Source organism: Crocodylus porosus, unplaced genomic scaffold (assembly GCF_001723895.1).
Source record: "Crocodylus porosus isolate Cpor-Errol unplaced genomic scaffold, CroPor_comp1, whole genome shotgun sequence".
In the NCBI taxonomy this organism is placed as follows: domain Eukaryota; kingdom Metazoa; phylum Chordata; order Crocodylia; family Crocodylidae; genus Crocodylus; species Crocodylus porosus.
The window spans coordinates 73134268-73149716 of NW_017728947.1; the positions used below are offsets into that span (position 1 = coordinate 73134268).

The 15449-nt window shown below is 39.3% G+C and overlaps 1 protein-coding gene across 3 annotated transcripts in view; it reads left to right on the forward strand.

Annotated features, from left to right (window-relative positions):
* MIPOL1 (mirror-image polydactyly 1) overlaps positions 1–15449 on the forward strand; it is a 277415-nt gene that overhangs the window by 107535 nt on the left and 154431 nt on the right. For all 3 annotated transcript variants that reach the window (XM_019551720.1, XM_019551718.1, XM_019551719.1), the window contains one exon: positions 13002–13109. In XM_019551720.1, the coding sequence (XP_019407265.1) occupies positions 13002–13109 (108 nt within the window). The remainder of the gene's footprint in view (positions 1–13001; positions 13110–15449) is intronic.

The following is a 15449-nucleotide window of genomic DNA, read 5'->3' on the forward strand; positions in this document are numbered from 1 at the left end:
TCAGTTGTCAGTTGCCCCATCTGGTTTAGCAGGGGTCCAACGTTGCCCTTCTTTTCCTCCGGCTCCCCACATATCTGAAAAAGGACTTTTTATTTATCCAAGACACTCTAGATTAGGGTGACCATAATAATTTTAGGGAAATCTGGAGCAGGGTAAGGAAATGTGGGACAGGTTATGCATGCATGCACACGTGCCATGCCTCCGCACCCTGCTCCCCATGAGGATTCTCACATGTGTATGCACACAGCGCCAGCCCCATGGCTCCCAGAAGCCTTCATGGCAGAGTGGGGCCAGCTGGGGCAGCACAGAGACCCATGCATGGAGGCTGGACCTGTCTGGGAGAGGCCTCTATCTGGTGCTCCCCAGGCTTCATGAGCCTGTGTTGTATGGCCACATGGTCCCTTACCTCTACCTCCGGCAGCTGCCTAGGCTTGCCACATGGAGCCCACGCCTCAGCAATTTGAACAGTGGCAGGGCATAAGGCTTCAGGCAGTGGCAGGGAGGCACTGGGTGGCCGTGCAGCGTGGGCTGGCAGAGCCTGGGGTTCACTGTACATTCCCAACCAGGTCCAGCCTCTGCATGTGGGGATGGAGCCTGGCCTCAGGCCTCTGCACTGTCCTGCCCCACTCCACTCTGCTCAGGGCAAGCTGGGATGACAGGTGCCTGAGCCCCAGGCTAGACAGGGGTGGTATTCAGCGTAGCCTGCCTCCTGCCTGCTCAGAAGGAGTTAGGCCAGGTATATGTGGGCAGGGTGGTGTCAGTCCAGGACTTTTACTTCAATTCTCACCAACTGGCTGGGATGCTGGGGCAACCTATGAAATATGGGACTATCCCAGCCAGACCGAAACTTGTCACCCTACTCTGGATCCTAGCTCTGCCCTCCAGAGTTCTGAAACTCCACCCAACTTGGTGTTATCTGCAAATGTGCTAAGTATGAACTGAGTCCCATGGCCCAAATCATTAATGAAGATGTTTAACAATACCAGCCCCAGAACAAGCCCCTGAGGAATTCTGCTTTACGCCACAATTAGTAGGAAAACTGTTTCTTTTCTCCAAGTAACCTATATCTAAGGTCTCCACTATTATTAAGAGTCATTTGTAGACTGGCTTTTCTACCTGTAAAATAAAGTTTTGATTTTAAAATCAGATGTGACTTTGTAAAATTTAAAAACAGAAACTTCATTCCGTTGAAAATGGAATGTTCCCAAGTTCTGGTGAGACTTAGAATAGGACTACACCTGCTAGGCGAGGATATCATGATTTGTTAATTATATGATCCTTTTTAGGTCAATAAAAAACTGCTTTGTGCTAATTTTTTAGATGTTACATTTTTTCAATTATTTTTCTCTGTTAAAAGTCTATGTAAGTTAGGCCTCTAAGTCACTTAGGTACTGTAGTAGTTAACTCTGAAGAGGAGTTAGGCAACAGAATGCCATTATGCAGCTGGGCCTTGGGCCCTACAACACTGAGTAGAGCAACAATAGAATAGCATTTACAATCTGATGCAGTCAAGCTACCCAGCCTAAATCTGTTGCAGATCTGTGTAATGGAACTTGTTACACATGGACATCAAAATCTAATGAAAGTGCTTGTTCCAGCAAGACTTCCAATCTGATTCAAGCTTATTCATTCAATCTTATTCAAATCAACCCACCATATCCCTTACAATTTAGCCATTGACATTTTTAATCCTTATGTAAGAACCAAAAGTTGGTTGAGACTGTTTCCAATCAATGATTCGGTCCTAGACAGTAAAACCTAACGTCCCTAAATGTTGAATCCCAGGTTGACATGGTTGAAATGTCTGTTGAGCACTTATTGACTAGGAATTGAATTTTTCTTGGTTCTTGCAATCATCAACCTTGAAAGAACATAAAATCTATATTGATCCTATAAAAATCAGAGCTAATGAGACCACCCCAAATGAAGTTTTGTGAGTGAATCTAAAGATGCTTTTTGCTTGTATATGTCTAGAATTTTTATAAAGAGGAAACATAGTTAACCAACATCACCTTAAGCATTTAGACATTGTTTTATTTTGTATATATTTATGATCTCATAAAGTATTTTAATGAAAGTATATGAAATTTTTCTTTGCCGTTTTTTCTCATGTTCATCAGTGGACATTTGGCAAGAGAAAGCCAAGTCATGTATACAGCATATTATCTGGTTTGTTTAATGCTGTACTCCAAGTAGCTCAAAGTAGCAATGAAGAAAAAGTGTTTCATCTTTATTTTAGAACATTTCCTTTGATGGCTTCTGATTGAGCAATATACCAATACACCATTGCAAAAAAATGTTTCTAAGCTAAATGTTTCTTTTAACAATCAAAGATAAATTTTTAAAGATGCAGATGTTTCCAGAGCATTTCTCCTTCTTGAGATCCTGGTAGTTTGAAACTGCTGGGCATTGTATAAATAATCATTTAAATACATTTGACTGTTTGCCAGGATGTTGAAGAATAGCGTTTTTCAGATATTAGAAAACTGTAAGTCAAATTATACCTTAATGGAAAGATCTTCATTGTGATTATTGCCCAGGAATTCATTTATTTTTTAGCAAAAATAATTCATCTACATGAAAAAGGATGAAAGATATTTATGTAAATATAAGTGCTTCCAAACATCTGCAGTTCAAAGTACATAATTCACATTGACACCAAAGGTTGGTTTGTGTTTTGACTGGAAGAGTTTGGTATTATTTTTGTCTGCAAAGGAAAGATTTGTGTAGCATCCAAATGGTGAGATGTTTGCCTCTCGAGCAATGGTGATGAATTTGGGACAAGGGGCAGACTGTTCAAAAAAAATGGGTGGGGAGGAGAAGGATCTGTCAGACGCTAAGAATGCTTGCATTCCATTAGACATCTTTGAGTTGGGAGCTATTCTCCTGTGCAGCTTGTTATAAGAAAAGAAGAGAATCTTAAAATAAGCATAAAATAAGATAAATCTTAAAATAAGATAAACTGTTTATCTGTGTTGTGTTGTTGCACATATCCAGATATGGTGGCTGAAAAGAAATCACAGGTGAAAATATATTATGGTTTAAAAATGTATTTTTCTAGTGTTTGATGTAAAGAATAAATATTTATACTGAAGTTGTTTGTTGGACCGAGTACTTAATAATTAAGAGTAGAGGTGCACCAATACATCAGCTGATATAAAGAAAACTGGCTCTATCAGATATCAGCCTGATGGGGCTGATAATTTGGCCAATAAATGCCTGTGCTGCACGCAGCTGCCGCACAGCAGTCGGGTAGTGAGGAGCACAGCCAGCAGCATGGAGAGTTGCCTCCAGCTGGTAAGTCCAGTGTGGTGGAAGGGGAGAGGGGAAGGAAGGGGTGTGAGAGCGCAGATCAACACCCCCTGCAGTGGGGGAGGGGGCAGAGCCAGGTGTTACCCAGGCAGGGCGGGGAGGGGAGGGGGGCAGAGCTGCAGCTCATGGTGCGGGAAAAGGCAGCTCCCGCCACTGCTTGTGCCCCAGGAGGGCATGGAGGGTGTGTGTGCCCCCCAGATCTGTGCAGGGTGGGGTGGGCTGCAGCCAGGGCTGCACAGGACTCTTCTCAGCAGGGTCTGGGCTTGAAGCGGGTGCTGACAGCTCTGGGAGAATGCTGCATCCAACCCAAATTTCACTACCAGCTGCCCAGCACAGCCCCAGCTATTCCTGGCACATGGGTGGAGGTGGGGTGTTCAGCCAGCTGCAGCCTGCCCCATCCTGCACAGATCTGGGGGGCACATGCCGCCTCCCCCCGTTCCCTCCTGGGGTGCAAGCAGCAGCAGGAGCCGCCCTGTCCCTGCCCCTACTACCTCCCTCACTGCAGGGGGCACTGATCTGCTCCCCCATGCCCCTTCCCTCCCCCCTCCCTTCCATCGCACCAGACTTACCAGCTGGAGGCTGCTGTATTGGAAATCGGATCAGTGTCAGCCAATATGCCTCCTTAAATATCGGCTATCGGTATTGGCCCCAAAAATCTCTACAGGTGTACCCCTAATTAAGAGTAATGTCTAACTTGGCAAATGGTACAGTATTCAGGTGTGTGGTCCTTAATCTCTCTTGAGTTTCTCCTGGAATATATTACTTGATTTTGTTGTTCTTTAATTGCTTTTCAGGAAAGTAATACTTTTTTTTCTTCAGTCCTTATCGGTAATTACATTTGCCATAAAATGTGTAATGAAAAATTGGATTCTATCCCCATTATTTAGTAGTGACATTTGTTAGTGTTTGTTAATGATTTTTTTTTTTAAATCTTGTCACTGTTTCAGTGGTATAAACCTTGGCATAGCAAGGTATTTCAGCATACACTTACTTTACTTACTTGAGTAATCCCATTGAGTTCAATAGGTCTACTTGCATGCTTAAAGTTAGGCACATACTTAAGTGCTTTGCTGAACTAAATAGTCATCTTGGCCTACATTATCTAAGATAATTCATTAGGATTGAGCCCTCCATTCATGTGCAGTTTCATTGAAGCCAGTACCAGCCTGGGACCTTTGTTGATTTCTCACCTATTGAAAAGCTCCATATAAACATTGATAAGAGAAGGGAAAAGAAATTGTTTTAAAATGTCAGCCCATACAATTGTCTTCTATAAATATAGACTTTTGAATTATTCCTTTTAAATTCAGATGGGTAGTTTCCCTTTAAATGTATTACTATAATTCAGTAAAACCTTACTGTAAAAAGTGTGGTCAGTAAAATTAATGTATTTATTTATTCCTTGCTCCTGCAAAAATACTCACAAATGTATCAGTATTGCATGTTGCATAAACTAAAAGTTTTGCTCCACATACAAAAGAGTAAAGTTTCATAGCTAAAAAAACAATGCACCTTTATTTCATAGCTAAATAAATGGCCTTTATTAGGTTTTGAGTTGAATTAATCTAATCTATCTTGAATATTTATTGGATTTCAGATGTCACTAGAGTAGGAATTGGCAACATATAGCCCATGGGCCAGATCCAGCCCTTACAGCCAAAGACTTTTGCCTGTGCCTGTTCCAGGACTGAACAGCAAGAAGCTGCTTTGGGCCCAGGCAACTCCCAAATATGCTTGTGCTGCCACTGCTTCTCCCCACCCCTTCACCTCTTGCCTGGAAGGCTGCAGAGTAGGTGCAGCTTCCAGTGAGTAGGGAGCTGTGCCAGGACAAGACAGTTTCTAGCTGTGCCTGTATTGCAGTCTAGGAGGTAGGAAGATAGACAGGTGGAGAAAGAACAGCAGTGCAGATGCAGCTTTCAGCTGTCCAACCACCACACCACTTTCCAGTGGCCAGAAACTGTGGTCATGCCTCAGCCAGATGTTGGGAGAAATGGCAGTGGTGTGGGTGTGGGATCTAGCTGGCTGGCCCTTGAATGGCTACTGGAAAAACCAACATGTACTGGTGCGGTACCAAGACCACACAGCCTATGTCAGACCAGAGCTGGGTTGTTCCAGCCCACAGTTTATAAAGGTTACTGGCTACTGAACTAGTATACAAGTTATGCAATCCTGTTAAACAAATACAGTCAAAAGTTGTTGACAAATTTGACCCTTAAACATACATGGAAAGGGAAACAATGACAGAAGGTGGGGTAGATTCGCACCTTATAGACTAACTAAATCAGTGATGCATAATCTTTTGTGAGCAGCAGCTAACTTCATCAGGTACTAGTAAGCTTCTGCTTATGAAAGCTTATGCATCTCTGATTTAGTTAGTCTATAAGGTGCAAATACACCCTCTCTTCTGTCTGACTTCAGACTAACACAGCTATCTCTGCTCTTTTTAACATAACATTTTGCTATAAATGTAATTTTATTTTATTTTAATGCATTTTAATAAAAGTTCCTATCTAAACAGTACATGTAGTCAGTGATATAAAAAGCACACAAAGATTAGCAGGATTACATAGGCCCAGTAAATATAATTTCCTTGTTGCAATCCACTCATTCCCTGCTCAGCCTGCCATGTCATTTCATTGCTTCCTCAACCAATAAAAACATTACAGTTCTTCACTCTTCTCCACATTGTCATAGTCAGCTAGTCGTCATTCAGATCCTGTTTTCACTGGGACATCTTTAATTTCCTCACCTAGATGGTTTAGTTTGATGAAATGGAAACTAGGTCCTAGTCTAGCACAGCATTTAAGTTTATTTCTAAGTATGTGAATCCCATTAAAGCCAATAAGAACTTAGACGTGTGTATTTTAGATCAGGCTGCTATAGTGCTACAAAGCCTCCTCGTATACAAAACATGCAGGATGATGATTGACTGCCTTTTCTCACATTTGTAAGCATTCCCTTTCTCCTGTACTTCAGCAGTTGTTGACGTTATCCATCTTTCAAGTTACTTGCACATTTCTCTTTACCTCTAACCCTGTGGATCGTGTCCTTACTTTAAAATGAAGCCATATGATGACAACACAGCTTAGGAGACAGGTCAGGCAATAGGTTAACAGTAATTCAGGAGTCTTTGCAGATAAACAAGCAGTGTTTTAGCACACCACCTGCTACTTGTAGATACACCATGGAACAAAATGCTCATCAGTTCACACAATGTTAGATGTAAATTGCCTACACTGGGCACATCTACATGAGATGCCTACGTGGTTACTGTGAAATTATTTAGTATTTGTATAATCAAGTACTAAATAAATGTGTAGTACCCGGAGTTACTGCACAGTAGAGCCAGAGAACAGCTTTTAAGTGACTCAACTGCGCAGTAGCCTAATAATACTATGCAGTAGCGTATTAGCAGTGTCTTCGTGTAGATGCACCCTTTAATTGCAGTGTCATGTTTGTTATCTTAAATCAGCCTCATTTGCAAGCGAAGACTAACATAATGAGATGGTTGGCTGCATTGGTGTGTCCGTCTCCTAAAACTCCAGAACTTATTCTAACCCATATCTACTAGGGCTGTGCAAAATTTCGCCACCAGTTTTGTTTCAACGCTGTTTCAACCCGTTTCAAGGTTGAAACAGCAAAATTGAGGTGGAACAGATATGGTTGAAACAGCCTCGAAAAAAATGAGGCAAGTCAAAACATTTTGCCGTTTTGACGCTGTTTGATGTTTCGCCCATAGGATATAATGGGGAAGGTTGAAACAGCCTATAACTTTGTCATTTCTGGCCTAATTTGGATGAACTTGCAGGAATGGTAGCCCTTCTGAGGGCATGATGTATGCCAAGTTTCAAGAAGATAGGTACAGCGGGTTCAGAGAACCTGCACCCCAAAGGCTTGAGAGCAAAACTCATGTCATGTGTATGTGTTAAGCCACAGCAGGGTCAAAACTGCAGGGATGGTAGCCCATGGTCAGGCCACGAAGCCTGCCAAGTTTCAAGGAGATAGGTGCAGGGGTTTGGGGGAAACTACACCTTAAACTGCGGACAAGCAACATTTGTGAAATTGGTGACTTTGTGTGTGTTAAGGAGTAGCAGGGTGAAAGCTGCAAGCCCGCTAGCACCTGCTGAGGTCACAAAGCCTGTCAGCTGTTAAGGAGATAGGTGCAGGAGCTTCTGGGTTCTGGGGCCCTGCACCTCTAGCTGCTGATAGGCAAAACTCATGACATGGGTGCTTGTGGGACTGTGTCTGTCATGGGGCACGGGGGGGACAGGGGAACTACTGCAGGCCTGGCTACTAGGCCCTGCTACGGCCACAAAGCCTACTGGGGCCTGGCCACATCCCCCCATCCCCTCAGCTAAGCTCTATGGAAAGGAAGGGAGGGCTGCTGTAGTGTCTCCTGGCTTCTAGCCTGAGCCACTGCAGGTGTGTGCCTGAATTTTTTCAGTCCAAAGGGGATGTCTGTGCACTTACAAACTGGTTTAGCCTAGCCAGGGTCAGGCTTTTTGAACGTCTGTCCCTAGCCTTGGGGGCTTTAATTGGAGAACAAGAAGAATCAGAGTATGTTTTTAAGCATGCCTCTATCTGTTCCCTGTACCCCATTCTGAATATATCTCACTGCTACCCCTTTGCCACTTTTTCCTCTTTACGTCTCTTCTACCTGACAGTTCCTCTACCTGGCAGATCTCTATGTTACCTCTTAATCTCATTAAGTTCTGTTTCACTAGGTCACATATATTTGTTCAGATTTAGTGTCCTCTGTCCCAAGATTGACTACCAATGCACACTTACTCTGTTTCCTAGCTGTGGGACTGTAGTGCTATCATAAGAAGGGTCTTTAACTTCTCCAGATCAAAGGTAGAGGAGGTCAAAGCTAGTAACAGCATTCACATATGTCCGTGTCCTTCATTCTATGCTTAGTGGGCAGTCGGTCCCAATCTCCAGCCTTGGTACAGTAGAAGTTAAGCATGCTCTCTAGTATCCGTCTCCAAGTTTGGAATGGGATACACCACAAAAGTATCTTTACCTGGTTTACGTTGTAGAGGTCTTCAGAGTACAATCATAAGGAATCCATGGGAGGAGTATCTCTCCCACTCTCCACTGTTGGTAGGTGTGGTAGGAAGGAATAGACTCGCAAAGCTCTGGGTGAGTGGAGCTGCTCCTTGGCCCACTGTATTTTGAATTAAAGAACTTGATCACCTTAGGGAATGTGGCAGCTTTTCTGTAAGGATCCGGATTGAGAAATGTTATATTTCCCATCATATATTCCCATAGACCTCTACAACATAAACCAGGTAAAGATACTTTTGTGGTGCATCCCATTCCAAACTTGGAGACGGGTACTAGAGAGCATGCTTAACTTCTGCTGTACCAAGGCTGGAGATTGGGACCGATAGCCCACTAAGCATAGAATGAAGGACATGGACATATGTGAATGCTGTTATATTTCCCATCATATATTCCCATTCAAACTACCTCTGAAATTCATGGGGGGGAACATATAGAAGTGATTATATTTTGATAGTTGGTGTAATGATTGTGTTTAACATGTATTTGCCAACTTTTATCACACAGTATGGTTCACTGACTATTACAATTCTTTCTGGTTGCAATAATAAAGCCAACATTCTCTCTCTCACAACTGAGAGTAGCCAATACTGGGGAAAGAATATTTTATTGGCAACTGCTCTGCAAAAGGCAGCTGCTGATTAGTAAAGGAATAGAGATAAAGATAGCCTTAAGGTATAGCACTGACTCATGTAGGTTGTGACTATGACAATGCTAGTTTGGGATTGATAGTTTTAGAGTGAATATGTACAAAAGATTAGGAAAACCTCTCCTTTTTTCTGTCTAATACTTCCTTTTTGGCATATCCTACCTCACATTTGAGTACTCTGTGTATATACTTATTTTATGTGCATGAATTTTACTATCATAATTTAAATGATCCTTAAGGGTTACTATGCAAAATGTATATGAAAGGATACAACCCACTGCCAACCCAAAGGCTTTAGTGACTTTTAGATAAATCTTCAAGACTCTCTTCCATGCTTATCTTCTCTGACCTTCAAGCACATGCTTCTGCCAATACTGTTAAGGATGTGCGATAGCTGAAATAAGAAACAAACACTTTTTAAATAATCATTACCTTTGGCAAAACATGGTAATTTAATGAAGAATTTCCTCTAGGTGAGTAGTTGTCTTTCATATTAAAATGTACCATTTAAAAAAAAAATCACCAGTGTACCATTTAGAAAAAAATATAATTTATCTGATTTCTCTAGGATTCATCCTAACCGATTCATAAATATATATTCTAATAAATTTGGTACTGCAGGTTTAAAAGTTCTTAGTTATGATTTTTAAAATGAAAAAACTTCCTTTAGGCCTCTGCTTTGTGAAAAAATCTTATGTTTCTTTGTCATCAATACTAAACTGGCCTGTGACTTCTCTTCACCCTACTCAAAAAGTATTTTTATATATGTTTTTAGAAGGAAGTCCAGTTTCTTACTTGCAGCTGTTGGCGTCCTTCAGCAATGAAGGGAACCAATAAAAACACATGTTCTTTAAAAGAATATCTATTTTTATTGGATCCAGCTAACTACCAATGACACCAAATTCAAAAAATGTTGGCCAAATTGAATAGAAGGGCCACATTGTTTAAAACTATTTTTAAAACTTCTTTCTGGACAGTAGAAATATTGTTTCCAAAGAAACTTCATATGCTCTTTACCTTTGTGAAAAAGTTGTTTAGTTTTCAGTAGAGTATTTTAACATTAATAATAGGCTAAATATACAACTTTTGTAAAGCTAAGCTTTTTATGGAATGTACAATAATATAAGATAACTTTTTTCCTTATAATATGTGTTCTTAACAGATGACACATAGCTAACTTCTGTATTCAGGACCAGGAGAAAAAAAATATTTTTTATTTGCTTGAAACAGCTGTAGTTAATCATTATTTTGAGTGAATTAAGAGATATGAGTCTTGTACTTGTATGATCTATTACAGAGAGGTTAACCAGACACCTTTTCCTGTGATGGTCAAATTAAAGCAAAACTTTCAGTGGATTGTAGCAACATATCTGATTTTCCATTTGCAAATGTTTCAATGAAAAAGAGGATTTTTGCCTCCTTCTCTTCCCCCCTACCCCCCTTAAAATAGGGGAAACCCTAATGGAATATTTAATTGGAGTAAAAGACGCTGTTGAGCTAGAGATTCCGTGTGTGAGCATTTGCACTACTGTTCTTCTACCTGTCTGCGAACAGGCAGAATGGTGTAAGAACCCTGCTGTTTCTACTTAATTCAAATTTCTTTCTTCATAAGAGTGTAGCAGGCAGGAGAAGCAGGTTATAAAGTGCATGCTGAGGCCCTCAGTTGTTCAAACTTCCTGACGTGCATTTTGTTTTTGGATTGTAAAGTAGCTAAGGTTGGTATTTGCAGTATATCAAACTTATTTTTGAGTCAGGAGAGCAGCATGAAAAATGTGTGGGTTTTTGGGTTGTTTTTTTTTAAGGTTCATTAAGATTTTAGTCTTTTAACTTAATTACTTCATTAAGTTCAAAATATCACTGGTATAATCAAAATAATAATTGAGGAATTTCAAAATTAAATATTTATAAGATTTTTTTGAAAGGAGGCATTGTTGAAATGGAAAAATAACAAATATACCAAGGGAAAATGGCAACTGAAAACTCATAATTCATGATAAGGAGTGAATTAACAGGTCAGTTTTAAAATTCTGTTGTTCTGAGGCTACATACATTAGAAAAATTGTACAGTGTGACTGTGGATTTAAGTGATTCATAAAGTTGTTGGGGTAATTTTCCTATCACCTTACCTATGATATCTACAGAAACATATTTTTTTATGCTGGATACTGAAAAGGAAAATATAGGCTGTAGTTTGTAATAGCCATTCTCAGTAAGATAACCCTTAAAACTAAACTCAAAACGTCAGTAATTGCTTTATAAAACTATAGTCGTGGTACAATTTAACAATTTTCTGGATTTCTCTATTATTGTAAAAATGTTTTTCTTATTTATATAAAAATTGATATATTGTAGTGCAGCCAGCACAGATCCAAAATGACTCTAGTTCAAAGTAATATGCTAGTCCCAGTGATATTCCTATCTTCAACCTGGAAAATCACATTAGAATTGGTAACTTTCCATGCTATGGCTTCTAATGCAAGTACACAAAATAGCCAAAGCCACAACTACTGGTCTTCCTACTTTTGGTGCTAAATACTTGTGATTTAGAATTTGAATAAAGAAAATAAGGTTATCTTGTATCATACTTTTTTGTATGTCTTCATAATGTTTGTGTTTTGAGCAGATTGCATCAGTCTGCAGGACTGTCTATACTGGTCAACAGAATTTTACTTGGATATGAAACGAGACTCAGTGGCCTATAGATCTCTGGTTCACATCTTTTCCCCTTAAACATTAGGAGTCATGCTTCAGTACTCTAGTACTGCATACTGGAGAAATTAATAGAGATTACTGAAAAATTAACAATTTTTTACTGAACTTTATATATAAACCCATGGTCATAAACCATCAGGATGATTGCTTTTGAGTTTTCTATTTTGGGAGCACTATTTTAGTGGCCAGCAAGTCACTGATTTCATTCCTTTCTTCCAGGCTTGAAATGTTACCCATCACACTGTTTCATCATTTAAATATTCAACTCCTGTCTCATCAAGGTCTTCCATTTTAGTTTTCAGTACTAATATTGTAATGGTTCCCTTGTAACATGTGGTATGTTAAAAATATTCTGTTGTTATAAATGTTCTTAGCTATCATGTTCTCTCCTCTTACTTTTGCTTTAGCAGTTATTCTCTTATATGCCCTTAGTAATCCACTGAACCTTCATCTCCACGTCCCATTTCTTTGTTTTTATAGGGGATTTTTTTTCTACTAACAATTAAATTACTATGTTAAGCCAAGATAGCTGGGTTTTATCCTGTATCGTGATCTTTAAAACTGGCAAAATGTGATTTGGCTGCTAATTTGATAGTCTTAACACTTTGCCCTTTAAAATAGTTATTCAACATTACTGCTTTAAACATTTGTGTACATAAGCACACAATGAGAAAAATTAAAATGTTTTATCCAGCTTTTTTAAGTTGAATATTAAAAAATAGATATACTTTTATCTAGTCTTTTCCCTCCAAAATCTGTTATGTATTTGGCAATCAATATAATCTCTTAGTTTAATATACCATTTATGAAATTATGCATATACTTTCTTATAAAAATATATGCGCTTACATTGTTTTTGTCATATCTAGTTATATATATTTTTAAAAGCCTAATTCTGTGTTATACTAGTATAGATAGAAAAAGTATTTGAGTAGAGATAGAAAAAGAATTTGGCCAAGTATCTTATTTATTTGCCAAGTTTTAAAAAATATGTATTTTGCAGAGTTTCTCTATATACTTCTTAATGAGCTTTCTTTTCCATGAACAACTGGCTCATGAAGAGGGAATAAATAAAAGATTGAATATTATTTTTAAAAATAGTATAGGCCTAGTATTATCTCATCTCTTGCATTACAACTTGCTCTGCCTGAAGCTTTTTTCCACTGCAAAAATGGTGCTGGTGTCATTTACATTAATTCATTTGGCTTGTTGGAGAAAATATGCCCCAGCTCCTTTACTTAATGGGATTCTTTCCTCGTTGCAGTGCAAACGGCTGGAGCAGGAGCTTCATCATCTGAAAGAGCAGAACCAGACTTCAGCAAACAACACGAGACATCTGACTGCTGAAAACAATCAAGAACGTGCTCTGAAGGTAAATCTCTGTTCCTTCTTGCAGGCAAATTAAGGTTGTAAGCCCCTGGTGCCAGCTTTCTGTGCTGCATATATCAGTTGTGTACATTTCGGCAGAAGTGAGCTGTGGTGTTTGCCAACAACCCCTTCTTTAAACACAGATACAGCACCCTTCTGTTATGGTATTATTTTAGAGTGTGTGTGTGTGTGTGTGTGTGTGTGTGTGAGAGAGAGAGAGAGAGAGAGAGAGAGAGAACAAAAAGAAATAATATATTCTCCTAATTGATGGGCTGTTTGTTGCAGTAACTGACACCAGATTCTGTTTGGGATCTGTTCTTACAACGTTACAGTTTTATGAGTAGAAATCTGCTGCCATTTGCTTCATGGCACCTGTACAAAACTATCATTTTAAAGTGTGGCTCTTTGCTCTGTTCCTGGCAGTGTATGTTATATTAATAACATTGTTGACCTACACCACTAGTGACCACACACTTGATACTACTATTTGCAAAAGGGTAGCTTATTCAGTTGGAATTGGGAGGACGAATATTAAGTCTTGTCAATAAGATTAAAAGAGATGGGGGGGAGAGAGGAGGAGACAGAGGAAGGACAGTAAAAAGGTTTGATAAGTTTGTTCCTACTTTGAATTGGTATCCCTCTAACTGGAGGAACCATAACTTGCCAGCACAAGAGGAAATGCCAGGTAGGAAGCAAAAGTATGCATGTATGTCCAACTAATAAAAACCTGAGAAATCTTTTTCTCCCATGTAGTTCCCTTTTATGTGTGGAGAGCTGGTATTTCTACACCACTTTTATCTTGTCATTTTAAACTGTGTTTTATTTGGGTACTAGGAATGAGATGCATCTCATTTATAGTCAGATATTGCCCTAACTTTTATTCTTGAGATCATGAGAGATTTGTCATTGTTACTTGGATTTAGTCAGTACAAGTCATGGAACTCAAGTCAGCTCATCTCTGGTCACTTTTAAGGGATAGCAATATATGCAACCTCAGTGCAAAAACAAAAGTAGAAGTTAACCTCTGTGGTATAATGCACAGGAAACACTTAGAAGACAGGAAATTTGAGGCAGGTTCTCAAACAGACCTTGATTCTGCCAGCTGGAACAGATACCTGTTATTTTAGTTATATCTTCCCTTATTTCAAAAGTAAAGTACAACATTTTATCATTCCGAATACAATGTGCTGAATTTTTAAAGCAGGCTCATCTTAGCTTCTAAGGATATAACTTGCAAGTCATATTTTTATATTCAAGAACCATTCAGACTTGTGTGTAAATTTGAGGATACAAGTTGCACAGACAAATCTACCTTTTTGCATGAGCAAAAACTTGAATCCATAAAATTGTCTATTTAGTTGCTAAAAATTATCCTGCAGTTTTAGAAGCCATTTTTGAAAATTTGGCTAGTAACATTTATAAATTAAGCATTTGGAAAGTAAGTTTAATTCTGAAGAAAATTCATTTTGTCTTCTTTTTTTGTTTTGGTTTCCTCTTTTCCCCATTTGTATTAACAATTTTGTGGTCCCCTGTATTCAGTCTGAGTAAATCTCATATTTTTATCATAAACAGCATGTTGGGTGAATGCTACCTATGTAGCTTGTCCTACAAACTTTAGAAAATGTTTAATTAACTAGAAGGAAAAAAGTGAGCTAGAAGAAATGCCATGCTACATAAATGCGAAATGTTGTAAAAGTTTAAAGTTGACAGTAAAGTCTGTACCGCATATTACAAAATAAAGTCCACACTCTGAAAAGCAACACAACCTCCTTCAAAATGAATGACTGACAAAGCAAGCAAGAAAAAAGATACATCATAGATATAGAGCTGTTTATGACTGCAGTAATGGAGGTATTTTGATTTTGGAGTCTCTAGAAACTATTCTTTGACAGATATTATGGTAACTGCAAACAATAAGAGCCAGATCTGCAGAGGGATTTAGGTATAGTGCCACTCAGCATAGCCACACCTAATTTTAGGTGCCTGGTAAGCAGAGTGAAATTTGCAACTCCAACAGGAAAGATTAGGCCCCTACAAATGTGATTCTCAGAAGCCAGTGGGATGAGCAGAGCACAGTAGAAATGGAATGTCCCCAATGCTGCAGGAAAGCAGCAGGTCTGGGTTGGGGCACTTTCAGCTCATGTGGTTTAGCTGTGCCATTAGACAACTGATAAGCCAAAGATTTTCATTTCATAGAAATCAGGGCTGGAAGGGACCTCGGGAGATCATCGAGTCCAGCCCCCTGCCCAAAGGGCAGGAAGTCAGCTGGGGTCATAGGATCCCAGCAAGATAAGCATCCAATTTACTCTTGAAGGTGCTCAATGTAGGTGCTTGAACCACCTCC